At 44.7% G+C, this 27,250-nt stretch overlaps 1 protein-coding gene and 1 long non-coding RNA gene across 6 annotated transcripts in view; one reads left to right on the top strand and one right to left on the bottom strand.

Moving 5' to 3' along the window:
* RNF4 (ring finger protein 4) overlaps positions 1–15,257 on the top strand; it is a 38,028-nt gene extending 22,771 nt beyond the window's left edge. For 2 of the 3 annotated variants that reach the window (XM_072804154.1, XM_072804160.1), the window contains exon 5: positions 11,359–11,862. In XM_072804154.1, the coding sequence (XP_072660255.1) occupies positions 11,359–11,691 (333 nt within the window). In that variant the 3' untranslated portion in view covers positions 11,692–11,862. Of the gene's footprint in view, positions 1–7,418; positions 7,425–11,358; positions 11,902–12,499; positions 12,549–13,052 lie in introns of those variants that run through there. The other variant, XM_072804161.1, reaches the window with a different exon arrangement.
* On the bottom strand, positions 1,341–27,217 carry LOC140620240 (uncharacterized). 3 transcript variants are annotated; one of them, XR_012020028.1, is made up of 4 exons: positions 26,627–27,217; positions 24,175–24,325; positions 8,406–15,742; positions 1,341–2,657 (listed from the first exon to the last, which is right to left on the bottom strand). It is a non-coding gene; the product is annotated as an uncharacterized lncRNA (long non-coding RNA). The 3 variants fall into 3 exon arrangements; XR_012020029.1 differs by lacking the exon at positions 1,341–2,657 and having other exon boundaries at positions 8,406–8,554; positions 15,668–15,742; XR_012020027.1 differs by lacking the exons at positions 1,341–2,657; positions 8,406–15,742 and adding an exon at positions 23,819–24,082.
* Positions 27,218–27,250: the final 33 nt, after the last annotated feature.

Raw genomic sequence — 27,250 nt, 5'->3', positions numbered from 1 at the left:
TGAGTGCCTAGCACCTAGGGTGGTGCCCAGTAAATGTGTTACATCCTCACAGCTGCTGGGGGGTGGGGGAGGATACGTACTTGGCACTGCCGCTGGGAAGTCTGGAGGCACAGCTGCCTCAGAGGATGCAGGCATCCTGCATCACTGCTGGGAGGCTTGGTTGTGTTGTGATTCTAGGGAGGATGGGGCTTGGGAAGCTGCTGGTGCCCCCTTCCTGTGGCACCAGCTTTGGACCCTGGCAAAGAGCACACTTGCCCTGGCTGGCCCTCAAGGAAGGAGACCTGGTCTGGGTGGAGGACATGTAGAGGAGTGGTTCCCTCAGACCCGCTATACAATGTGGGGGTACGCCTGTGTGTGGGTCCTGGTGTCTGCTCAGCCCACAGACCTGTACCTGAAAGCTACATCTGCCTCTCAAGGGTGCCTCTTTAGCAATTTCTGATCTGATGTGCAGTTTGTGGAGTGGAGTGAGTGGGAGGTAGGTGCTGCCGAGGATGGAGCTGGTAGAAGCTGAGTCTCCTCTGGCCTTGGAGCCCACTATTCTGGCCGTATTCTGATTGTGCTTACAAACTCAGAATAGGGTTGTGCTGAGAAGCTTCAAACTTTTTATCTATCATCTACCTATCTATCTATTTTATTTATTTATTCACGAGAGAGACACAGAGAGAGAGAGAGGCAGAGACAGGCAGAGGGAGAAGCAGGCTCTGCAGGGAGCCCGATGTGGGACTTGATCTCGGAAACACAGGATCACACTCTGAGCTGTAGGCAGATGCTCAACCACTGAGCCACCCAGGCATCCCTTCAATCTTCTTTAATTTTTTTTTTTTTTTGGTCCCTTCAATCTTCTTTAAAAGAAAAGAAGGTTTCAATGAAAATTGTTCACTCAAAAAAAAAAAAAAAAGAAAAGGGCGATGATGGGGAACTGTCTTGACAGATTTTAGGTTTAGACTTGGGTCTTGATTGAAAACTGCCAGGGTGTCCTGTGGTGTGTCTGTATAAACACGCATACAGGCACACATACACATAAAAATACCCCATCCCAAAGGAAAGGCAGCTAATGCTCGTATTTGCCCGTATTTTCTCTGATGCTCAGTCCCCACTTGCAGCCCTGGGAGGATTCTGCTTCTAAGACCTTCCAGCCCTCGGGCATCCCAGGTGGCTCAGTGGTTTAGTGCCGCCTTTGGCCCAGGGTGTGATCCTGGGGACCCGGGATCGAGTCCCATGTCGGGCTCCCTGCATGGAGCCTGCTTCTCCCTCTGCCTGTGTCTCTGCCTCTCTGTTTCTCAAATAAATAAAATCTTAAAAAAAAAAAAAAAAAGACCTTCCAGCCCTCAAGGAGGCAGTGATTGACTTCTGTTGTGTGACACGCCATCTAAAGTTGCTTTCGGGATCCCTGGGTGGCGCAGCGGTTTGGCGCCTGCCTTTGGCCCAGGGCGCGATCCTGGAGACCTGGGATCGAATCCCACGTCGGGCTCCCGGTGCATGGAGCCTGCTTCTCCCTCTGCCTGTGTCTCTGCCTCTCTCTCTCTCTCTCTCTCTCTCTGTGTGTGTATGACTATCATAAATAAATAAAAAATAAAAAATAAAAAAAAATAAAGTTGTTTTCATGCCTTGGATGATTTATTATTATTATTATTATTATTATTATTATTATTATTACTATTAATTAGACTGCCCTTCCTGCTGGGCTTCTTTGTGTTTCCCTGGGCATGGAGAGCCATCAGGAGATGTAAATGGGTTGGGGGAGCTGTCCTGGGAGTGGATGGCTGGCCAGAGGCCGGCGATGGGGAAAGCAGGGACCAGTCTGGGAAGTAGGGGTCTTGGCTTTCTGGTCCCAGGTGTACTGGTCATTTTAATCATAGAAGTTAGCTTACCGTGGTCTCAGGTTCCCAGCTATAAAATAATTGCTTTGGACTTTATAGCACCTCTGATTCTACTCATTCTCTACTTTTTGTTGTTTATTTTAATAAATTCAAATGCCAGTTTTTAAATTTATAGTGAGAAATACATGTGAGGCTGAAGTTCTCACTCTAAGCATATCTACTTGGAAAAAATTGTAGTACTGACTCAGGGCAAGGAGGTGAATTTTAAATTCAGGGTGACCCCAGGCCTTGCCTGCCGCAGTGTGTGTATGGATAAATGTGATCTGTTCCCAAATTGCGGTTATTTTTACCAGTTCAACCAGAATCTGTGGGAACAGGCCATGTGTGCCTCTTCAGCCCTGCTTGGGAGTAGCCAGCTCTGTATCTTGAAGATTGGACTCTGTATATCCTGATCCAGGCTTGGCTTCACAACTTTAGTGAAGGAACTTCACAGACTGTGTCCTTCCCACTCTCTAAAGACTCCAGAGCCCCCAGTGAATTAGTAGAACTAAAAAATGCCATAGGATTAAGACTTCATACATCTTTGCTTAGGCATTTTCTCTACAAATTAACTTTTATTTTGGGCATTGTGGACCCAAAAAAAGGCCATCGCTGCTGGATCCCTGGGCATGTGTATCTTTGACTTTTACTAGATTGATGGCAAACTGTTTTAACAGGATTGTGCTCACTCACATGCTTTCCACTGTTTTCGGTGTACTCTCCTCCACGTGCTCCCTCCCACTTTACTCCTGGCAGTCTGGTGGTGGTGGTAGCTTGTTTTCATCTTCCATGAAGTGCCTGTTAAAATCTTTTATATATATATATTTTTTTTCACACACATATTGTACATAGAATTTTTACATTAGCCAAAGAAATTGATCTAGAACAGAGCAACCCCTTGTCTTCTCCATTTGGTTGTCTGGCTTACGGGTTTTGTTTTGTTCTGTTTTTCTAGACATTTTTAAAGTAGGCTCTATACCCATCATGGGCCTTGAACTCAGAACTTTTTGACATCAAAACCTGCGTGCTCTACTGACTGAGCCAGCCAGGTGCCCCTTTCTGCCTTGTTTTTGTCTTGTTTTAGGAATTCTTTATCAGTGATAAGTAGGATACCACTAGTTAGGTTTTGTGTCTTCCTCTGAGGGGGTCTGCTCTTTTCAATTTATGTACAGAAGTTAATTTTAATACAGTTGAATTTATTATTTTGGATATAAAAGTCTGTTCCTATATCCTGAGTTTTACTATCTTGCCTTCCACAAGTGACTAATCTACATGAATTGCCTTTTGTGTGTAGTTTGAGGTGGGGTCCTTTTTTTAAAAAAAAAAAAAAAAAGATTTTATTTATTTATTTGTCAGAGGGAGAGCTTATGAGCACAAGCAGAGGGAGAAACAGGCTTCCCACGGAGTAGGGAGCCCAAGGCAGGGCTTGGTCCCAGGACCCTGGGATCATGACCTGAGCCAAGAGCAGATGCTCAACTGACTGAGCCACCCAGGTGCCCCATGAGGTGGGGTCTTCAGCTCTTTTTAGTAAAGTCTTACAGTGTTCCTTATGATGGTTTTGCAAGTCTTTTGTTAGAAGATTTATTCATTGAGACATCTTGGTGGTTCAGTCAGTTGAACATCTGCTTTTGGCTCCATGATCCCAGGGTCCTGGGATCAAGCCCCACATCAGTCTCCCTGCTCGGTGGGGAGTCGTCTTCTCCCCTTCCCTCTGTGCTTGTGCATGTACTCTCTCACTCTCAAGTAAATAAATCTTTAAAAAAAAAAAAAAGATTTATTCCTAGATACATAGTATTTTAGGAAGCTATTAAAAATGGAATTATTATAAAGTTTGTATTTTTTTAAATTATTTACCAGTATAAAGAAACACAATTAATTTTATCTCTATTTTTCAATCCAGCAATTCTTAATCTGTAAATCTTCTGGATTTCTGTACACAATAAATTTTAGTTCTCTCTTAATTTCCTTTTTTTTCCCCCCTTAACACACTGGCTAAAGAAAACTCAGCACTGGCTGAATAAAAGTAGTGTCAGTCCTGGACATTTTTGTCTCATCGCAAATCTGAAGGACTCCTTTCAGACTTTGACCATTAAATAAGCTCTCTCTGGTAGGTTTTATTGCTGCTGTTGTTTATGCCCTTCATTCAGATTGGAGAAGTTCCCCTTTATTTCCTGTTGGTCTGCAAGTTTCTTCAAGAATTAATGTTGAATTTGGGATGCCTGGATGGCTCAGTCATTTGAGTATCCAACTCTTGATTTCAGCTCAGGTCATGATCTCAGGGTTGTGGGATCCAGCATTTGGACTTTGTGCTTAGCAGGGAGTATGCTTGAGCTTCACTTCTCCCTCTGCCCCTCTCCCCTATGCTTATGTACATGCGCATGTGCTCACTGTCTCTCAAATAAATAATATAAATTGTGCTTCCTCTTTTAAAAAAAATCAATGTTGGGATTCCTGGGTGGCTCAGCGGTTAAGTGTCTGCCTTTGGCTCAGGGTGTGAACCTGAAGTCTGGGGATCAAGTCCCACATCAGGCTCCCTGCATGAAGCTTGCTTCTCCCTCTGCCTGTGTCTCTGCCTCTCTCATGAATAAATAAATCTTTAAAAAATAAAATAAAATTAAAAATAGTAAAAAAAAAAATCAATGTTGAATTTTATTTTTTTTTTTAAATTTATTAATTTGAGAGAGAGCACACAAGCAGAGGGAGAGAGAGAAGCAGACTCCTCACTTAGCAAGGAGCCTGTTGCTGGACTGCATTCACTGACTGAGCCACCCAGGTGCTCCTCAATGTTGAATTTTAACACTTGCACAAAAGAAATTTTCCCCTTTCATACATTGAAGTGGAAAATTACATTGGTTTTTAGTATTAAACTAATAAAACATTGTGATCTTTTTATATATTTCCAGTTTCTGTTTGCTACAGTTTTTTTTTTACTGTTTTATATATACGACTTTCATATCTATTTTATCAGTATGATGATTTGTAATTTTTATCTTGTACACATTCCTTATGAGGTTTTTGATACAAAAGTGAGTTAGGCACCGTTTATTTGTCCTCCAGAAGATTTGTAATCTTGGAGTTAACTTCTTCCTTTGCAAGTTGGTAGAAATCCACAGTGAAGGTACCTAGCCTCAGGTTTTTTTAGAGTTTGTTGATCTTGTCTAAAATATTCAGCTTTATTGGTGTAAATGTTTGTGATGTCTTTTTTTTTTTTTTTTTAAGATTTTATTTATTTATTCAAGAAGAGACAGAGAGAGGCAGAGACATAGGCAGAGGGGGAAGCAGGCTCCCTGCAGGGAGCCAGACGTGGGACTCGATCCCGGGTCCCCAGGGTCACGCCCTGGGCCAAAGGCGGCCCTAAATCGCTGAACCACCCAGGGATCTCCCTGTGATGTCTTAATGTATACACTGTGGAATCTGTAATGATGTCTCTTTTTTCATTTCTGATGTTGGTTGTTTGTGTTTTCTGTTTAGCATAACCAGAAGTTTATTAGATTTTTCAGAGAACCAAGTTTTAGCTTTGTGGATCTTTGTCCTGTAAGTTTGTTTTCATTTAGGATTGCTGTTTTTTTTTTTTTTCCTTGAGTTTATTTTGCTGTCTTTCTAACTTACTAATTTTCATCATTTTTTTCCAGTAAATGTCTTATATTTTTAAGCTATATCCTACAGGTTTTGTTATAAGTATTTTATATTCAATTCCACATATTTATCAAATTTGTATTTTTTAACTTCCAAACATGTGGTGTTTTATTTCCTTTTTGTTGTTACTGATTCTTTTAATTATTGCTTTATTAGTCAGAAAATATAGGCTGTGTGTTCTTTGATAGTTCCTGAGACTTTCTTTGAGCCTAGACTGCAAGAGGTGGCTGGCTTTGACTGAATGACCTGCCCCCACAGGTCCTGCCTGAGCTTTGGTTTCTCCTTGAGGCTTTCACAAGTAGACTTTGGTTTTTTAAGAATCTTCTGTGCTTTTTTCCCTCTGGATTATCATATTCCCTTTAGTTTGAGCACATATTTTTTTAGATACCTTTTTATTTAAAATGAGAGAGACACATGAGAGACACGGAGAGAGAGGCAGAGACTAGGCAGAGGGAGAAGCAGGCTCCTCATAGGGAGCTTGATGGCTGGGAGTCTATCCTAGGACCCTGGGATCATGACCTTAGCCAAAGGCAGATGCTCAACCTCTGAGCCACCCAGGTGCCCTCAGGCCACTTTTTATTTTTTATTTTTTATTTTTTTTGTTTGTGTTTTTTTTTTAATTTATTTTTTATTGGTGTTCAATTTACCAACATACAGAATAACCCCCAGTGCCCGTCACCCATTCACTCCCACCCCCCCGCCCTCCTCCCCTTCTACCACCCCTAGTTCGTTTCCCAGAGTTAGCAGTCTTTACGTTCTGTCTCCCTTTCTGCTATTTCCCACACATTTCTTCTCCCTTCCCTTATATTCCCTTTCACTATTATTTATATTCCCCAAATGAATGAGAACATATAATGTTTGTCCTTCTCCGACTGACTTACTTCACTCAGCATAATACCCTCCAGCTCCATCCACGTTGAAGCAAATGGTGGGTATTTGTCATTTCTAATAGCTGAGTAATATTCCATTGTATACATAAACCACATCTTCTTTATCCACTCATCTTTCGATAGACACCGAGGCTCCTTCCACAGTTTGGCTATTGTGGCCATTGCTGCTAGAAACATCGGGGTGCAGGTGTCCCTGCGTTTCGTTGCATCTGTATCTTTGGGGTAAATCCCCAACAGTGCAATCGCTGGGTCGTAGGGCAGGTCTATTTTTAACTCTTTGAGGAACTTCCACACAGTTTTCCAGAGTGGCTGCACCACAGTTCACATTCCCACCAACAGTGTAAGAGGGTTCCCTTTTCTCCGCATCCTCTCCAACATTTGTGGTTTCCTGCCTTGTTAATTTTCCCATTCTCACTGGTGTGAGGTGGTATCTCATTGTGGTTTTGATTTGTATTTCCCTGATGGCAAGTGATGCAGGACATTTTCTCATATGCATGTTGACCATGTCTATGTCTTCCTCTGTGAGATTTCTGTTCATGTCTTTTGCCCATTTCATGATTGGATTGTTTGTTTCTTTGGTGTTGAGTTTAATAAGTTCTTTATAGATCTTGGAAACTAGCCCTTTATCTGATATGTCATTTGCAAATATCTTCTCCCATTCTGTAGGTTGTCTTTTAGTTTTGTTGACTGTATCCTTTGCTGTGTAAAAGCTTCTTATCTTGATGAAGTCCCAATAGTTCATTTTTGCTTTTGTTTCTTTTGCCTTTGTGGATGTATCTTGCAAGAAGTTACTGTGGCCGAGTTCAAAAAGGGTGTTGCCTGTGTTCTTCTCTAGGATTTTGATGGAATCTTGTCTCACATTTAGATCTTTCATCCATTTTGAGTTTATCTTTGTGTGTGGTGAAAGAGAGTGGTCTAGTTTCATTCTTCTGCATGTGGATGTCCAATTTTCCCAGCACCATTTATTGAAGAGACTGTCTTTCTTCCAATGGATAGTCTTTCCTCCTTTATCGAATATTAGTTGACCATAAAGTTGAGGGTCCACTTCTGGGTTCTCTATTCTGTTCCATTGATCTATGATCAGGCCACTTTTTAAAAAACATTTTGAGAGAGCACGTGTGTGTTCGCAGGAGCTGAGGACTGAGGAAGAGGGAGACGCAGACTTGTAGCTAAGTAGGGAGCCTGACACTGGGCTTAGTCTGGTGTGGGGCTCTATCCTGGGACTCCAGGATCCTGGGATCATAACCTGAACTGAAGGCAGCTGCTTAATCAATTGAACCAGCCAGGTGCCCTTTACATGAGCATTTGCACCATGTCATCCTCTACTCTGGCTATAGGGGGTGGCGTGTTGATAGAAAAGATGTGCTCCTTATCTTTAAGAAATTGAGTCTTTAAGAGGGGAAGATACTGAAAATGGTATTTGCTTAGATTGCTTCCCCTCACTGAATTTCAAAAGTGTTGTTGTTTTTTATCTTTTTATTTTTATTTTTTTTAAATATTTTATTTATTCATGAGAGACAGATGGGGGGGCTGGGGGCAGAGACACAGGCAGAGGGAGAAGTAGGCTCCATGCAGGGAGCCTGATGTGGGACTCCAGGATCAGACCCTGGGCTGAAGGTGGTGCTAAACCGCTGAGCCACCTGGGGTGCCCAGTGTTGTTTTTAAAGAGTGTTTTTTTTTTAAGTCAGGTCGGTTTCCCTGGAATCTCTTTTTGGTCTGTTTTCATAATGTACCAGTGAGTCATGTGATTTGTGTTACATTCCGTATCTGCCTAGTTTTTTTTGATTCTGGGGTCATCCCTGCCTGCAACAGGTTTCCTTAACTGAAGCTCCCTTGCAGCAAGGACAGAGGCTTCTCTTTCTCTGTCTCCATGGGAATAGTCTAGGGCCTGAGGGGCACCCAGTGCCGGCTAGAATGACTGTGAATGAACATAAACGTGTGTGAAAAAAGAAGGGCTTGGTCACCACATCCAGGAATTTGGGGAAAGAGTTGTACATGCAATCAGATAGGAACTACTTACTTTGACTGGAACGTTAATGTGAGAACCGGTTTTCCTGGTACTCCTGGCACGGCAACAGTAACAGGAATGTATACTTGCATGCTGTGTGCAACCACTGGACCTAGAGAGGAGCCAGTAGGTGGAGGTAGATGTTTTTCCAGTGCAGCAACCTGTGAAGCCAAGTGAGGAGGCTGTCTAAATCAAGTGGCTTGCAGAGCTTTTGGCTGGCTGAGCATTTTTAGGAATGTGAGGGGCCTGCTTGCATACAGAGGACCTCAGGGACTTCTGCTTGGTTTGTCCTATTATTTCACTCAGCATATTGTTTGCAGCCCCAGGAGGTACCTAGAATGCCTGGGGTTTTGTGTCCTGGTGGTAGAGGGGCTTGTCCTCCCTCACTGACCAGGAGCCTGTGACATGGATGTCAGGACTTGGAGGAATTCTGAGGCTGTGTTTCAGGAGCCCAGAGGGCCTTCAGGTGAGCGGCCCGGAGTCAATGTGTGAACCCTGGTGTGAAAGCAAGTGACACCAGGTGTCTTCTGTGGGTTGTCCTTTCTCCAGACCTGTCATATGTGTCAGTGCTCTGACCTGTGGTTTATTCCATACTTAAGAAAGAAAAAACAGACCTAAAGGGGAAGTGGGATGTGCAGGTCTGATCTCAAGCCCCTTGTTGCAGTACTGACTCAGCTATTCAGACCAGGGGTTTGGGGTGTTGGTATTTTGTTTCTTTTAAAGGCCTCCCTTCCAGAGGAGAATCCTCAGAGCTTCCTGCCCATCCCCTACCCTCCATCCCACCCCCATCTCTTGTTCCGGGTAAGCACTATGCTACCTGCAGGGCTCCAGGCACGAGGAAGGGCCATTCCAGAGTGCCTGCAGATGCCTACAGAGGTTCTGGAATTTGATGTGGTTCAGCTGTTGGCTGGAGGGACCACTGGTTGCAGTGTCGCCTGTCGCTCAGCCAGGATGTGGGCACAGAGGTGCCAAGGGCAGGGAGCTAGGAGGCCAGGCTGTGGCTCCATTGTTTTCTACACTTAGGATGAGGACCTTCCTCCCTGAGCTTTTCTGTTAAAAGACAGAGACAGCGTCCTCAGCAGTGAGGATAGCTTTCTGGCCACTACACTTACCCAGTAATTATGTGAGGAGCTCCCATCCTGAGCCTTGGGGAGGAGGCAGCGTCTGTACCTCCCTGGGGGTTCAGGTCTGGCCCGAGCCTGGCACTTCTGGAAGCAAGCTGGTTCTGATTCACGAGAGCCCATGGAGACCCGGTTCCCACACACCGCTTGCTGGGCAGCCAGCAGCGTTGTGTTCCCTTCCAGGTGTGTCCACACCTCATTAAATGGCCCGTCCTGACCAAAGGAGGTGAGGCAGTGTTGGAGTGCCAGAAGGCTAGAGTCATCCCTGCCTACAGCAGGTTTTCCTTTTGTTCTTGGCTAAATTCAGAGCCCTCCTTTTATAGACCTCATAAGGACTTCATCTCTTGTCAGCCCAAGCTTTTTTTCCAGTTAAGAATCCCAGTGATGAGATTGCTGTCCCCTCAATTTCATAGTTGCACAGTCCATCCAGCCTCTTCTAGGGGGTGGGGGAAGTGCCTTTAGTAGCTCTGCCTGTGGGTCGTGTTCTCATCTGCAAAATGAAGACCTTTATGCTTACTTAGACCTTCTTCTTTCCTGGGATGGCTGTTTGTATCTGTCAGGGTTCAGGTTGGAAAACTGAATCCACTGTGATGGTTCTAAAGCACATGGATTTTAATACATAGAAAGAGCTACTGCTTGGTCTTGAAAAGGTTGGAGGAGCAGGTCTCTAGGAATAACTCCAGACATCTCAGCCTTGATCCATCCTAGAAGCTGTTCCTTCTGGCCCAAGCAGAAGGGCTGGAGCAGGAGGCCAGGGGTTTTGATCTCTCTGGGTCCCAAGAAATGCTATAACAGCCCCTTGCCAAGGAGGGGGCCCTGGGCTTCATACACCACGACCTCTGCCATGACAGTCTCTCATACTGCCCACCACGTCTGCCACCACACAGTTCCAGCAACTGGGATGGCCTCCGAATGTGCTTCCCTGGGTAGGGGGAGCTTACTTCGTATTCACAGTCCCTGCCACAAGGGACTTGGGCTGGAGAGAGCTTCCAGTTTCTCCAAGGGCCTTTCAACAGCTATCAGGAGGGCTTTCCTGAGGTGGTTGATGGCCTGTGGCAAGCAAGAGGGAAAAGGTGTGCTTCTGGTGATGCTGTAGAGACAGGTCTAGGAATTCAGGGGGCTGAAGAGATGTGGTGTGAAACCATTGTAGCAAAAATAGTCCTAGTGTAGGTTATGAGTGAACAGATGATGGCCTTGTCGACTGCTCAGTAGCTTTTTTGTCAGCCTGGAGAACATGGAATCAGATTGATCTTGGTCCTTGGTGTGCCACTCATTGGTCCCTGCATGTCACACTTCAATTATTTGATTATTCCCTATCATAAGCACTGCAGACCCTCCTCCCAGGAAGGCTCCACCTTTGGCAGTAGCCTATCTGGAACATAAGATTCCTGTCACTGGTGCACCCGGACATGAGGAGCCTGTGGAGCTAGTAAGCTAGTCCCGTCCCTAGTGCCCCAAGATGTTTGTTATCTTGTGTAGTCCTCGCAACAGTAGGGGGAGCTGTGGGCACTGGTGCCTCTGTGCTCCAGAAGAGGAAGCTGGCACCCCCCAGTGGGTAAGTAACTTCCCCAGGTCACCAGGCCAGCAGCTCCCAGACTCACCCAGCACCTGGTGGGCACCTGGGATGGGCCTGAGTGGAGAGGTGTACAGATCTCCCATCGGTGCTGGACAGGGCAGCATGTATCCCATTCTGTGGGAGGGCTTAACTGGTACCCTGAGGATTTTGCATTTGAAATTTAAAAATGCTTCAATTTTATCATTTAAGATAAGTTTTTAAAAATACAGAGAATTTTATGTCATACTGATTGTGTCTTTCTCTTTTGTTTTCTTCCTTTTTTTAAAAGATTGTTGACGGTGAGTGGTTTCTTCTCTCTTTCATTGGGTTTGGATACAGAAGTGATGTGGGTGAGGGGTGCAATGCTGAAGTTCTTGGCAGGCCTGTGGGGACAAAAATGCTGGGCGGGACACCCCTGCAATTAGTGCTCTGTGTTTGCTGGGGAGACAGTACCCCTAGTGCTGAGCTCGTTGGATTTTGGAGAAAGCTAACCACCTTAGAGACTTTAGATGGCCCCACAGCTCTGACACCTGCTCATGGCAGGGATGGGGCTTCTTCTGGGAAGACAGGACAGTGGTCTCTCGGGTCTGGGACTGGCCTTTCCCTGGCGGGAAGGGGTTAGGGAGGTGACAGGGCTAGGAACCCTGCCCTGAGCATGGATTCACACCTTAGAGAGGAGGCGGCCACGGAGGAACGCAAGGCGGCCACGCCAGGACCATGCTGACAGCTGTGTGGTGAGCAGTGATGACGAGGAGCTGTCCAGGGACAGAGACGTGTACGTGACCACCCACACTCCCAGAAACACAAGGGAGGAGGCAGCCACAGGACTCAGGTACCAGCACTCCGAAAGCCTTGCTGCCTCACCAGATGCTTCTGGCCCCGTGGGACCACTTGCATCCTGGAGTGGGGATCCTCCCCCCCCACCCCCACCATTTCTCAGGGGTGTAGGGTGTTGGAAATACGGGACCTTTCCCAAGTTCTGTGCACCCGTGGCTCACGAAGGTCTTGTGCAGGTGCCCAGCAACTGGGTGCAGGTGGGTCTGGATTCAGAGCTAGTTCAACCATTCCCAGTGGGACAAGTCTGTGTCTGGCACTGTCAGGGTGGATGGGACTTGCCCTGGGCTGTTCACATACGGCACCACCTGCTGTGAAGAACAGATCCACTGGCTCTCTGTGATCTGCAGCAAGAATGCTTGGAGGTGCTAGGCACAGCTCCTGCCCCAGACAGGGAGGCAGGGGTGACAGGGCACCTCTGGTTGTGTGTACTTTTCATTCCCCTCTTGCCTCCTTCCTGTACCCCATTGGGGCCATTGGCCTTTCTGTAAATGCCTAGTGCCTCTGCTAAGGTATGGGCTGCTTATATGAAGCCATTTACAGTAATTGAATGTTTGAGTTTGCCAAGGAACTGACATGAAGCACTATGATTTTAGGCCCTCTGGTACTGTCAGTTGTCCAATCTGCATGGACGGGTACTCTGAGGTAAGCAAACTTCCTTGCTCCTGGTTTCCACGTGGCTTCTGTGAAAGAATTAGATGAGAGAGAAGGTCTTCTCCTTTGGTGGGATTTGCTGCCTCTGCTCTGGCCTGTCACACATCTCTGTGTATGAGGGGAGAATGTGCCAGCTTCTTCTTGGGCCCTGCAGCCTCCAGCTCTGGCCCTCGTGTTCCCCACCCCTGTGCTTACTATGGCTCCTGAGCTGTCCAACGCTGCCCCTGTGGGTTCAGGCATCCAGGGTCCCTCCAACACTCTTGGGCCATGGCTGCCAGGAGAGTGGCTCCTGCCTCTGCTCTCAGCTTCAGAGGCCCTGCTCATGCTTGCCTGACACCGCAGAGCAGGTGGGTATATTCAGTTCTCCGGACCTGCCTAGCCCTTCCTCCTCTCAGCTCAGCAGAAGTAGGGTTCTCTGGGGACTGTTGCTGCTCTGGGACCAGGGCACACACAAAAGCTGTTTCTTTTTTTTTTTTTTTTTTTTATGTTTTCTAGATTGTACAGAACGGACGTCTCATTGTTTCTACAGAATGTGGCCACGTCTTTTGTAGCCAGTGCCTCCGCGATGCCCTTAAGAATGCTAACACTTGCCCGACTTGCAGGAAAAAGATCAACCACAAACGATACCACCCCATTTATATATGAAGTGTGGAGAGCTGCTTGGGAGAGATGGATGGACAGACAGCCTGTTGGGTTCTCCACACAGCCTTTCGTGGGTTCTCTGCCTCAATACCCCGAGCTCGAAAAGACTATTTCAAAACCAACATCTGATATGTAAACTGCTCTTTTGTTTCCAAACCCCACTTAGACCCTTTCGTTGCCTCCAGTTTACTGCTGTGGAGCTGGAGCCAGGGCCCACCCAGGCCAGGATCTACATCTCTACTACTCTGGGCGGTTTGCTTCCAGGGTAGGAGAGAGGGAGTTAGACACATTGGAACCAAGAATCATGATTCCAGCCTCTTTCTGGAATATGCACGTTTGCAAGAAATTCTCCCCATCTGGAAAGTTTGTCCCAGCTTCCTCGTGGCAGTATCGCCAGGGGCTGGTCCTGGTCAGAGAGCAGGCAGGTCCGCCCAGCTCTCCTGGGCAAGCGCCATGGTGACCAAGCCCAACAAGGTCCATCCGGCCTGAGGATCCCGGCTGTGAGCATGGCCCTGGAAAGACCCACCACTGGACTCTTCCCTTGAGTCAGAGGTTACTCGTGATCCCACCTGTACCCTAGCATCAATGTGCAGGGGGGTCTGCAGGTCAGGAGAATCTCTACAGGGCAATTCCCAGTTTCCTAAGAACGAAATGTGCAATAAAGCCTGTTCTTTGTCTACTTCTCAGCAGCCCAGGAGATGTAGCACTGGAAGTGTTTCCTCAGAGTCCTCGTGGTGCCTGTGGAGCAGTGCCTGTCCCACCCAGTCCTACCTGCCACCTGTTCTCAGGAACTTAACCCGTGTCCCAGAGCTTTTCACCTGGCACAGGCCATGCTAGGTACTTTGGGCAGACATGTGGTCAGGTATCCTCTCTGTTTTCTGATAAGATCTATCCTGTGTTTGCCACATGCCCTCTGGTCCTCAGTTCCCACTGCCTAATGTCTACTCAAGCATAAATACTGGGAGGTGGTGGCAGTACTTGTGGCCTTACCAGCCACCCATGTCCATGCTGTTGTCCAAGTCATGGCTGCCCAGAGTTTCAGAGAATTTGGCCCACCTGATGTTAGCTGGGCTCTGCCTTCGGCTTTAACCCCCACCCCCACACCAACTGACATTCATTTTAGAAGCTGCTCTTCCGGCCTTCAATAGGCTTTGATCCTTTGGGCTTTTGACTGCTCCATAGGTTTGGTTGGCAAAGTATGGTGGCCTCTTCTCCCCAGGGCAGCCAGATAACATGCTCTGCTTGGTCCTGGAGGAGGCAGCAGGGTGGCCTGAGCTGCCTCTCACAGCACAGGGCCTGGGGCAGCTAGTGGGAGTGAGGCCTTGCTGTGTCAACCTGCCTCTGCCTCTGCACCCTCCTTCTTCAGAGGGTTTTAAGCCAAACCAACAGCCTCTTCATGTGAAACATCTTCAAGGTGGGAACAGGGCCTCCTCTGGCTTTGCTAGCAATAACTGACCTTCAGTTTATCTTTCTGAAGGAGCAGGGACTCGGCACAGAATTCACTTTAAACGGGGCTGAAGGAGTGTCCCTCCTGTATGTGAAAAGAAATTTGTTTTATTCTTCATTCTGACTTTTTAACTTTGGCTCACTTCCAGTTAATTTGGATGAAAGTAATTTTCTACTTGGAGTCAAGGAGGGCAGGACATCATTTCTCATCGGCACGATGCTAGGTATGTCTGCCCTCTATTTGGACGTCATTGCCATTAAGTTCCTTCTGGGCTTCATGGAAACTCTTTTGTTAGGTTCCAGCAGTACCCAGACTTCAGAAACCAAGACCGCCATGCAGCCAAAATCTCCTTTAAGTTTTGTGCTTAAGGACAAATGGTTGATCATAAAGGTTGTATTCCTTCATGCTAAATTAAATTGGGGAAAAAATGTTGAGTTTCTACCATTCAGAAACTGCAAAATAGGAAAAGATTGATAAAAAATCATTTTCCTTTCTTCATTGTACATAGTTCAAATCTTTCTTTGTTACATTTAAACTATATCCATGTACATCAGTCTGTTGGACTCCTGCTAGTGTTACAGATGGAAATAAAACCATTAATTTGAACCAGATTTCTTTTTTGCATTAATTTGCTCTCTGGGATAGATTTTCTTCCCTTTTACTCAAGATGTGTGATTCCTCTCTGACTCCAGTTTAGCATATTTCATCAGTGTGTGCAGGAAAGTTGCTTGTCTGGCTACTGATCCAGAAACTAGCAGGTGAGAGGTCATTCTTGGAGTGGAACCACAAGTCCAGGTCCTGGAGTTCTTAGTCAAGCAGCATCCTCAGCTCAGTCGTAAGAACCAAGCCTGGCTGTGGGGCGGACCAGTACCAGCTCAAAGGAGGGGCTCCAAGCAGCATGGACTTAGATGGACCGGGAATTTGACAGTGCAGTGCACACCCTGCCCCAACCACTCAGACCCAGTTGCCTTCCACTCTGGAGTGGGGGCCCGGGAGGGCATGGTATGCTACTAGTCAATACCTTATATGATCAGTGCCAGGAGTGAGCTTGGGATTCCCAGGCAGTTGGTGATGGCTAAGCTTGCTTCTTTCACTTCTTGAGTGGCCCCAGAGGTAAAAAAAAAAAAAAAAAAGGTGAATGTGCTGGCCTCCTTTAGCTGAGAGGCCCTACCTTCAGTTGGAGACAAGTCAGATCAGAGGAAAATGCAGTTAATTTGAACATTCACTGCACATTTGTAATGCCCTGGTATTGCACCTGGTTCTGGCAGGTATTGAGAAACCATGTATATCGCTGCCCTCTTGGGGTGTACATTCCTTGAGGGAGACTGTCTTCTCTCCCACCCTCCCCTCCCCCCCCCAGCCTGTAAAAAGTCAAAAGGTAAAGGTCAGGTACAGGAGTTCCAGGAGAGCAAGAAGGGACAGTGAGCTGCAGTCCTCAAGGTTTGAAATAGTTCTAGGGAAAGGCAAGGGGACTTACAGTACAATCCTTTATTATTATTTTTTTTTTCTCCACGTAAGACCTTGCATTTCTTGGATAAATCCACCTTGGTTGTGATGTTTTCTTTCTATATATTACTTACCTTGTGTTGCTAATATTTGGTTTTAAGGTTTTTTGAAATGCATGTTTATGTATAGTTAAAATGACCTATGATTTTTCTCAGACTGTCTTTGCCAGATTTTGGTTTCAAAGTAGTGTGAGTTCCCTACAAAGAGATGAGAGATTTTCTGTATCCTAACTGGTATTCCTTGACTGAAATAGAACTTATTTATAAATAAGATCTCTGAATTGTTGTTTTCACTGAGGAAAGATTTTAAAATACTGATTTGATTTTTTTTCAAATGCTTGAGAATTATGCACATTTTTGTTTTGTTAAGTTGCTGGTTTCTGGGAATTCATACATTTCATCTCTACAAGTTTTTGGCATGAAGTTCTTCATTATCCCTTATGAGCTAATTAATCTCTGTAGCATCTTTTTTATCATTAATATTTATGCCTTCCCTTTTTAATTAGAGATTTCTCGGGTGCCTGGGTGGCTCAGTGGTTGAGCATCTGCCTTTGGCTCACTTGATCCCAGGTTCCCACATCAGGTTCCCTATAGGGAGCCTGCTTCTTCCTCTGCCAATGTCTCTGCCTCTCTCTGTGTCTCATGAATAAAAAAATAAAATCTTAAAAAAAAAAGATATTAAAAAATTAGAGATTTCTCAGTTTTATGTTCTGCATGTGTAAATTCCAGTATCTAAATCCTTTGTAGGTGTAATTTTGAAGCCTTATTCTTGCCAGCTTTTTTTTTTTTTTTTTTTTAAGATTTAAGGTATTGATTTTTATGGAGATCACTCCTTTGACTATAATTATAATTTAATTCCCCAAAAAATGCAACCTTAATCATATTTTTTTTTTTTAAGATTTATTTATTCATTAGAGACACAAAGAGAGAGAGGCAGAGACATAGGCAGAGGGAGAAGCAGGCTCCATGCAGGGAGCTAGTGTTCCATCTGTAACACTAGCAGGAGTCCTAAGTCATATACTCGATCCCGGGACTCCAGGGTCATGCCCTGGACCGAAGGCAGGCGGTAAACCACTGAGCCACCCAGGAATCCCCCCATAATTTTGTTTTACCTGTTGTTTGAACTTAAAATAGATCAAAGTCTTCAATATGTATTTGGGTTTGGGTGGCTTCTGTTGTTCAGTATCATATTTGTGAGATTCATGCTGTGTAGTTTATTCATTTCACTTGTATATAGTATTTCATGAGATGACTATGCTTCAGTTTATCCATTCTTCCAGTCATTTAGGTGCTTTGGCCATTAATGGCCCAGAGTGAACATTCGGTATGTCTTTTGGGGGCAGCTTTGCTCCCATACTTGTTGGGTATATACTTAAATGTGAAATTACTGTGTTACAGGATATGAACATTCAGGAAAACTCACATATAAGTGGATATTAAACAACACACTTTCAAACAACTGGTGAGTCAAAGAAGTCACAAAGGAAATTAGAAAATAACTTGAATGAAAATGAAAACAACAGAACTTATGGGATACTGTGAAAACAGTGCTCGGAGGATCTTTATAGCTATAAATATATATATATTACAGTAGAAGGTCAAATCAATAGCCTAGTTGTATGTCTTAAGGAACAAAGAAAAGCAGAGCAAACTAAACCTAAAGCTAGCAGAAGAAAGGTAATGGTAAAAAATAAGTGAAATGAATGATAGAAAACAAAACCAGGGACATAGAAGTTGTTTCTTTGAGATCAACAAAATTGAGATGTGGTTAGCTAGATTGATAAAGCAAAAAGGATTTAAATTACTAAAATCAATGAAAGGACATCACTGAGCTTTATAGAAGTAGGGAGGATTATAAAAGACTAATAAGAACACCTGTATGCCAACAAATGGGATAACCTAGATGAAATGGATAAATTCCTAGAAATAAAACTACCAAAACTGACTCCAAATAGAAAATAACGAGTAAACCTATGAAAAGTGAAATTGAAGTATTTAAAATCCATACAAAGAAAAGCCCATTTACCAGATGGTTTCACGGGTAAATTCTATCAAACATGTAAAGTATACTACTTTTCTCCATAATTTCTTCAAAAAAATTCGAGAACACTTCCTAAGTCATTCTATAAGGTCAGTATTATCCTGATACCAAAGCCACACAAAGACACTATGGGAAAAGAAAGCTTTGGGGTAATATCTCAACATAGATGCAAAAGTCTTCAACAGATGGGTAACACACTGACTTTAGCAGCATATTAGAAACGTTACACACCATAACCAAGTGGGTCTTTCCCAAGGAATGCAAGAGTGGCTCAACCTATGGGAATCAAGGCAATTACTACGTTAATAGACTAGGGAAAAAAACAAACACACATGATCACCTCAATTCATGGCAGAACAAGTGTTTCCCAACACCTTTTCATGATAAAAACACTCAACAAACCAGGAACAGAAAAGAAGCACCTCAATACAATAAAGGCCATAGATGAATAAAAGCTCACAGTGAAGATGTTCAGTGATAAGACCAAGCTTTTCCTCTAAGATCAGGAACAGGACAAATGCTTTATTTCATCACTTCTGCCCAACAGTACTGGAAGTCCAAGCTAAAGCAGTCAGGCAAGAAAGAAGGAAAAGATACATTGAGAATGAAGGAGGAAGAGTATCTGTAGATGGCACAGCAGTAGAAAACTAAAGACCCCACAATACACGTAAATAACTGTGAGAACTTATAAGTGAATGCAGCAAAGCTGCAGGACATGAATTCATCAGTAAGTGAATACACTGGTCAATCTGTAAAGGAAGTTAGGGCAGCCCAGGTAGCTCAGCGGTATAGCGCCACCTTCAGCCCAGGACCTGATCCTGGAGACCTGGGATTAAGTCCCATGTCAGGCTCCCTACATGGAGCCTGCTTCTCTGCCTGTCTGTCTCTCTCTCTCTCTCTCTGTGTCTCATGAATAAATAAATTAAAAAAATGAAAAGGAAGTTCAAGTTCCATTTTTGTAGCATCAAAAGGAATAAAATCCTTACACATAAATTTAACCAATTAGGTATAAAATTTGTACACTGAAACATTGTTGAAAGAAATCACTACAAAACCTTGCTGAAAGAAATGAACTTGAGAAAGACCTCGTATGCTCCTGGGCTGAGAGGCTTACTATTGTTAAGATGGCAAAACTATCCAAAACAATATACAACAGTGCAGTCCCTCTCAAACCAATGGCAATTTTGGGACACCTGGGTGGCTCAGCAGTTGAGTGTCTGCCTTTGGTTCAGGGCGTGATCCCAGGATCCAGGATAGAGTCCTGCATTGGGCTTCCTGCGAGGAGCCTGTTTATCCCTTTGCCTGTGTCTCTGCCTCTTTCTCTCTGTGTGTCTCAAGGAAAAAAAAAATCTTAAAAAAAATGGCAATTTATATAGAAATGGAAAAATCCTAAAATTTGTATGGAATTTCAAAGGACTCAGGATAGCTAAAACCATCCTGAAAAAGAGCAAAGTTGGAAGATTTCCCAATTTGAAAATGTAGGAAGGTACAGGAATTAAACAGTATGGGGGGCTGGTATAAGGATTAATATATAGATGAATAAGATTGAGAGTCCAGAAATGAACCCTCACCTCTGTAGTCAAATGGTTGTCAATAAGAGTTTCAGGACCATTCAATGAAGAAAAGTCTCCAACAAATGGTGCTTGGAAAATGGGATATTTACATGCATGAACATGAAGTTGAATCTTTAAACCATATACAAAAATTAATGTAAAATAGATCAAAGATTTAAATTTAAGAGCTAAAATTGTAAAATTCTTAGAAGGGGGTGTGTGGTCAGTGGAGCATGCCACTCTTGATCTCAGGGTCAAGAGTTCAAGCCCCCATTGGGTCTAGGGCTTACTTTAAAAAAAAATCATAGAAGAAAACATAGAGGCAAGTTAAAAACAACTTGTACAGTGTGTGCACTTGAGGATTCAAGTGGTAAATTCTGTATTATATTTTTCTTGGCTTTGGCAATCGTTTCTTAAATGTAGCACCAAAAATACAACAAAAAGAAAAATACATTTGACTTAACTAAAAACTTTTATGCCTCAAAGGATAATAACAGTGAAAAGACAACTCACAGAATGGGAGAGGATTTTTGCCTATCATCTGCTTGGAATATCTGCTAAGATACCAAGAACCAGAATATTTACAGTGCTCCTACAATTCAACAAGAACAAAAAAAATGAGACAACTCAATTTAAAAATTTAAAATGAATATATGTTTAAATGAAAAAAGTATAAATAAGGTTATATCTCTATATAGGTAGAAAATCCTGTGTATATCCAATTTCATGTGTGTGTGAGTATATAACAACTAGGTCATTCCATTGTCTTCCAGCTTCATTTCTACTGCAGCTAGCTGTCATGTCTGAAGAGAAGTGAATATTTTCTCTGGCTAACATTTTTCTTTGTCTTTGTTTTTAGCAGTTTGATAATGATGTGCTTAGGTGTGGATTTGCTTGTATTTATCCTAGTTGAGACTCACAGAGACCCTTGAAACGGGTTAGTGTCTGGCATCAGCTTTGGAGAGCTCTGCTTCTGTGGTATTCTCTTGCCTTATTCTCTGATTACACATTGTTAGACCTTCAACTGTGTGTGATCTATTTCTTCATCTTTTTTTCTGTTTTATCACTTCTTTTTTTTTCTAGTTAGGATGTTTTATATTTATCTTCCAGTTCATTGGTCCTCTTGTTGTGTCTAATCTTTTAGTTTTATCCAGTACTTTTATAGATTTCAATTCCCAGGTGAAATTCTCCATTATTTCATGTTTTTTGCACCTTTTTCTCTGTTTTCTTGAGCATGTTAATTACAGTTTTTGCCTACTAACTCCAGTATGTGACTCACCTACAGGTTTTTATAGTCATTTGTGTTTTTATTTTCAGTCAAAAGGCCCTGTGCCTTGACAAGCCAGGAAATTTTTAACTGAAGGCTGAACTTGTGCACAAGGAATGGTAGTGGCTACAGATACCTTACTCTGCTAGGTAAATAGAGCAGGTGCCAGTGCCCTCAGCCTCATTCACACTAAGCTGTATTAAAGCCATATTGCAATTCAGCAAACTCTGTCTACTGGTGGTTCACTTCCCAGTGGGCACCAGGGCACCTCTCTCTGTTTAGTTCTGACCTATAATCCTCGTCTTCTCAGCCTGGTGAGACTGCCAGAACCTTTCCTCTGCTTCTCCGTGTCTTTGTTCAGAAGCTTTGTCTCTTAGCTTCTTGCCTGCAGACTGCAAGAATCTGGCAGTGTCTTCAGAGAAAAACAATCGGGTTCAGTGATTGACTCATCCCACTCTCTGCAGTTGTAACCCTAAGTCAGTTTTGTCTCTCCACCCCAGAAGACTCCATGGTAGTATCCTCTTTTCACACAAATCCTCACAGCCCAGCGTCCTAAGAGCTGGAAAACACTCAGGGAAAACTGGATCCTAGTCCTATGTGTTAAATAGCACTCCAATTCCCCAAATACTGTGTTTTTCTTATATTGTGTGTGTATACATAGACATCCTAGTTAAACCGATAATTAGGCATGCATCCACATTTTTCCTGTATCAGGTAATGACTGTTATATGTTCTATCACACCTGCCATGTATCCACTTTTCTACCTTGATTACAGACATCAAATAACTTAAAATGTCGGGTGCTACTTTTCCTCACGGGCTTCCGTTGTCCTGTTTTAAGAGGACAGAGCTGGTTCAGATTTTTTGTTTGGTTTGGTTTGTTTTTTAGTTTTTGATTTTTTTTTTTTCTTTAACCACTACTAGGAAGTCATCCTGCCTCCTCTACTGAACTTTTTTCTCTATTTTCCATATGTCTTTCTACTTTTTGGATAATCTATCTTGCAACCCTACTGTTGGCCTTATTTTATAATTTGTTATATTTTTAATTTCCAAGCCCTCTCCATCATGGTCGAGACAGGGTGACTGACCTTTGAGGTCACATGTCAGAAAATGGAAGAGAGGTAACTTAACAGTCTCAGGTGCATGTGAGAAATAGACCTATGGGCATATCTTATTTTATTGTGTTTTGCTTTACTGAGCTTCACATATGTTACGCTGTTTACAAATTAAAGGTTTGCAGCAACCCTATCTCAAGCAAGTCGGTTGGCACCATTTTTTAAAGAATATTTGCTCAGTTTGTGTCTGTCACATTTTGGTAATTCCCTCAATATTTTAAACTTTTCCATTATTATGGTATTTGTTATGGTGATCTGTGATCAGTGATTACAACTCACTGAAAGCTCAGATGATGGTTAACATTTCTTAGCAATACAGTATTTTTAAATTAAAGTATGGGCATTCTTTTTGGTATACAAAATGCAATTGCACACCCAACAGACCATAGTATAGTGCAGCCATAACTCTTATAGGCACTGGGAAGACAGAAATTTGACTCACGTTATTAGAATATTCTGCAATAGTCTAGAACCAAACCCCCAGGTATGCCTATACTAGTACTTTAGGGTTTGTTGTTACTATGTTACAGTCTGTTTACCTGTAAAATATAGTTTGAATGTCCAAAATTGTTATCTGACTATGCAGTTCTACACTGTAATTTTCTTTCAGAATTTTGAAATCCATGCTCCACTATTTAGCATTGAATGTTGTTACTGTTAAGACATTTAGTGAGATACCTTTTTTTTTTATGTAACTTCCTTTCTTTATGCTTTATTTATTTTTTAAAAGATTGAGAGAGAGAGAGAGAGAGAGAGAGAGAAGCAAGCAGGAGGAGGGCAGAGGGAGAAGCAGACTCCTCAATGAGTTGGCAGCCCGACATGGGGGGCTCCATCCCAGGGCCCCAGTATCATGATTTGAGCTGAAGGCCTACTAGTGATCCACACAGGCGCCTCTTTCTGTATGTTTTAAATATTTTATTTATTTATTCATGAGAGAGAGAGAGAGAGGCAGAGACACAGGCAGAGGGAGAAGCAGGCTCCATGTAGGGAGCCCGATGTGGGACTCAATCCCGGGTCTCCAGGATCACGCCCTGGGTTGAAGATGGCGCTAAACCACTGAGCCACCCAGGCTGCCCTCTTTCGGTATGTTTTAGACTGTTTTGTTTATATCTGGCTTTCCACAATTAGTCACCATCCTTGGTGGACTCTGAATCGGGACACTCAAGTCCTTATTTCCTATAAATTGTATTATTTCTTTCTAAAGTTATTTCTCTCCACTCCCCCCCCCCCCCAAGAACTCAGAAAGTTTTTGAACCTCCTGGTTTGAACTTCTAAGTCTCATTTCTCTGTAATTTTCTGTATCTTCTATTTCCTGGATAATTTCCTGAACTCTATCTTGCAACCCTTTTGCTGAATTTCCTTGATTTTGGCTATATTTTTAGTTTCCAAGACTCCTTGCTTAAATATCTTTCGGGCTATTAACAGCTTTTTGAAAAATTTTGAGTACTTCCATTAGTACTTTCTTTGCCTGCCCCCATTACACACACATTTCTTGTATCTGCCCTTGACCCATTTCTTAAATGACTGGTGATCCTTGATGGTTTCTCATGTTTACAGGTGACATGTGTAAAAGCTGATTAGGAGCTCCCTGTGGCCAAGCTTATTGACCTACAGACTTCAATTTTGCAGGAGTATCAAGAACTGCCTGATTCTTTGCAATCCCCAAACAATAGTGTACCCATCCTCATATGTAAGCTTCTTTTAAAGATTTTATTTATTTATTCATGATAGACATACAGAGAGAGAGAGAGAGAGGCAGAAGCAGGCTCCATGTGGGGAGCCCTACGCGGACCTGATCCCGGGACTCCAGGATCACACCCTGGGCCAAAGGCAGGCACTAAAGCGCTGAGCCACTCAGGGATCCCCACGTTGTAAGTTTCCGTAGAGAATTCCCTGTGCCCTGCTTGGGGCAAGGAGTGGCCTGAGCAGGGGTGTCTAGCCATTCTTTCTGCAGACTTAATAAAGCCAGAAATTAGGAAAGGCTTTCTAGGTAGTGATTCAGTATTATGTAATGTTTACTGGTTACAAATTGAGATAATTAACTTACCTAAATTTTCGGGTTAAAAGTTGTCCTGGTGGCCCAGCGGTTTAGCGCTGCCTTCAGCCCGGGGTATGATCCTGGAGACCCAGGATCGAGTCCCACATCAGGCTCTCTGCCTAGAGCCTGCTTCTCCCTCTGTGTCTGTGCCTCTTTCTCTCTGTCATGAATAAATAAATAAATCTTAAAAAAAAAATTGTCCTGTGTTATTAGTACAGATTCATAGCTTGGTCAATGATATTTACTGCATTATGGAAATAATAAAGCTTCACTTTTACAAAATATATCCAACATATGCTGCCTTTCCCTGCAAGTCTGTCCTAAGAGATTTCCAGGGTCATAAGTGCTCTCAGTGGCCACCTCCAAGCCTAAATCCTCTCCAGGGTCACCTGCCACACCTCCCTGTGACCACTCCTGCTCCTGCTGGACTGAGCTCCTCTTACTTCTAAGAAAACAAGACCCTTTCTCACCTTTATGTCCTGCATTCTCCCTTGTGATGATTAATTTTATGTGTCAACCTGACTGGACTATTGGGTGCCCAGACATTTGGTCAAACATGATTTTGGATGTGTTCGTGAGAATGAGATTAACGCTTGGATCAGTAAACTGAATGAAAGGATTGCCTTCTCCAATGTCAGAGACTCCTCCAATCAGCTGAAGCCCTAAATAGAACAAAAGGGCCTGAATAGAAGAAAAAGATGGAACTCCTGCTGTTTGAGTACCTCTGAGCGGGATCACTGGTTTTTTCCTATCTTGGGACTCATACTGAAAGATTAGCTTTTCCTGGGTCTTCAGCCTACTGGCTTTTGGACTGGAGTGACAGACCCCATTGGCCCTCTTGGTTCTCAGGCCTTTGGACTCCAACTGGGTCTCCAGCTTGTTGCCTGCAGATTTCAGGACTTGCCAGCCTCCATCACTGTGTGATCCAATTCCTTATAACAAATCATCTCTCTCTCTCTCTCTCTCTCTCTCACACACACACACAGAGACACACACGTAGAGATTAGTTCTGTTTCTCTGGAGGATGGTAATGCACCCCTCAAGGGGGTGAAAACTGATTCTCAAGGAGAGAAACAAATTTTAGATATTACAATGGTTTGTGGCCCTCCAAAGCGCAGCCCTACCAGACAAAATCTTATTCCTTAATATTTAACTTTTCCCCTTAATTTTGTATGCATTTTTCCTTGAGGGGGCTAATGAAATACAACAAAGGTTGAGAACAACTGCTTTCTGCCTTTGCTTCACCCATTGTTTGCCCGAAGCACCCTCTCCACTACAAGGTTGTAATGAGTGTCCTGACTCCAGTTTTGCTCCCCTGACATCCATTCTCCACACAACAGCCATACTTCTCTCAAAAATAGATATCCTACCCTGACACTCTGTTCAGAACCTTCCATGGCTCCCAGCTGCATTTAGAATAAAACCCGCAGCTTCTTCTGCTATTTTCACTTGCTTTAGCCACAGTGGCTTTTATAGTTTTCTGGGACATGTGGAGCTTTTCTCTGCTCCAGAGTCTTGCATTGCTGAAAGTCCTTTGTTCTGGGAGTGACTGGCTCCGGCTCAGTTCACTTCCCTATGGAGGCTTCCCCTGTCCATGATCCTCAGCGGAAATCCCAATTGTGTCCCCCCTGTGCCCAGCCAGAACCCAAAAGTCACACCAGGGCCATACCTGAGTTGGCATCTGGGCCCCCACCTCTTACTATCAGGATGACATTGGGCAAATCCCTTAATATCTATGAATTTCAGTTTCTTATCCATTATATAGGGCTAACGGTGCCTATCTCAAGAGTGGTTATGTGGGTTAGATGAGATGATACAGCAGCAGGCAGAGAGCCTGGTATGTAATTGCTTGACAAGTGGTCATTATTTATGTCATTCATTTATCCAGCAAATACTGGATTGGTGTACGCCCAGCCCTTGCTTGGCAGGGGCTGGGATCCAGAGGTGCATGAGGCAGGTACTCATGCCGTCTCAGGCCCCTAAACCTCTCCGGCGATACTGGTGAATATCAGGAATCCAAGTTCAGTGCCAACGTGCTATGACAAGGGAAAGCATAGGTGCTGTGGGGTGGGGAGCAGTTCAAGACTTTGCCTATCTTGGGGAGTGTCAGGCAGGCGACCTGACCAAGACCCACTCTGGAGCACCACCGGCAGGGCAGGGTCATCCAGAACCTTCTGGGTGGGGTGAGGGGCCTTTATTCTGACAAGTAGAGTCCCTGAAGGGCTTTAAGCAGAAGCTTGATTTGATCGCAGCTGGGGAAAGAGCGAGGGTGGGCAGGCCCAGAGCTAACGGTATCTCGGCCCTGTAACCACCCACAGAACCAGAGGGGAAAAGATGTCTTTGGTGTCTTGTTGACTGTGATAAGGGACCCCTCTCGTCCTAAGTGCAGAACTGTACCTGGGGCTGGCTGGTGATGGGCAAGGCGGCCCGGGGAGGAGGAGGGGCCAGGCGGAGAGCTCACCTTTCTGACCCGGGCGTCTGAGGCCTCGCGGGGCAGAGCACGGGAAGGCCCGGGAGGGCCTGGCTGGGTGCACAACCCATGACGTGGGTGAACGCGAGGCCGTGAGAAATGGGACCATCCGGGGCCCTGGCGGGTCGCAAGGCACCAGGAGTCCAGGACGGCGGCTTAGCGGGGGTGCAGGGAGAGGGCGGGCTCGCGAAGGGCGCCTGCAGGCCCGGGGCTTCCACGCCGACCGGCTGGTGTGCGGGGCCGGGCCCGGCGCAGCCAGCCACGGCCGTTCTGTGCAGGCTCTTTCACCTCCCGGGGCGGCCCCGGCCTGACGCAGCCGCGCTCTCCCGGAGGCAGCTCCGTGCACCGCGGGGCCCAGCCCCTCCGGAACCCCACCCAAGCCCACGAGGCAGGCTGTTTTGGAGCGCAGAGAGTCACCAGGACTCGGGCAAGGGGGCCGGCCCAAGGTCACGAAGCCAGCAGGTGGAGGAAGCGCTCTCGAACCCAGAGCCCGACCAAGGTCACTGGGCCACTCCCGGCGGGCCAGGGCCGGGCGGCCAGCCTGGTGCATCCCGGGGGCCAGGCCAGCCTGCCGCACTCGGGGGGCGGGGCGCGGGGCGCGGGGCTCAGGGCGCC

This window comes from Canis lupus, chromosome 2 (assembly GCF_048164855.1).
Source record: "Canis lupus baileyi chromosome 2, mCanLup2.hap1, whole genome shotgun sequence".
Classification (NCBI taxonomy): Eukaryota; Metazoa; Chordata; class Mammalia; order Carnivora; family Canidae; genus Canis; species Canis lupus.
This window is presented reverse-complemented; position numbering and strand designations above follow the sequence as displayed.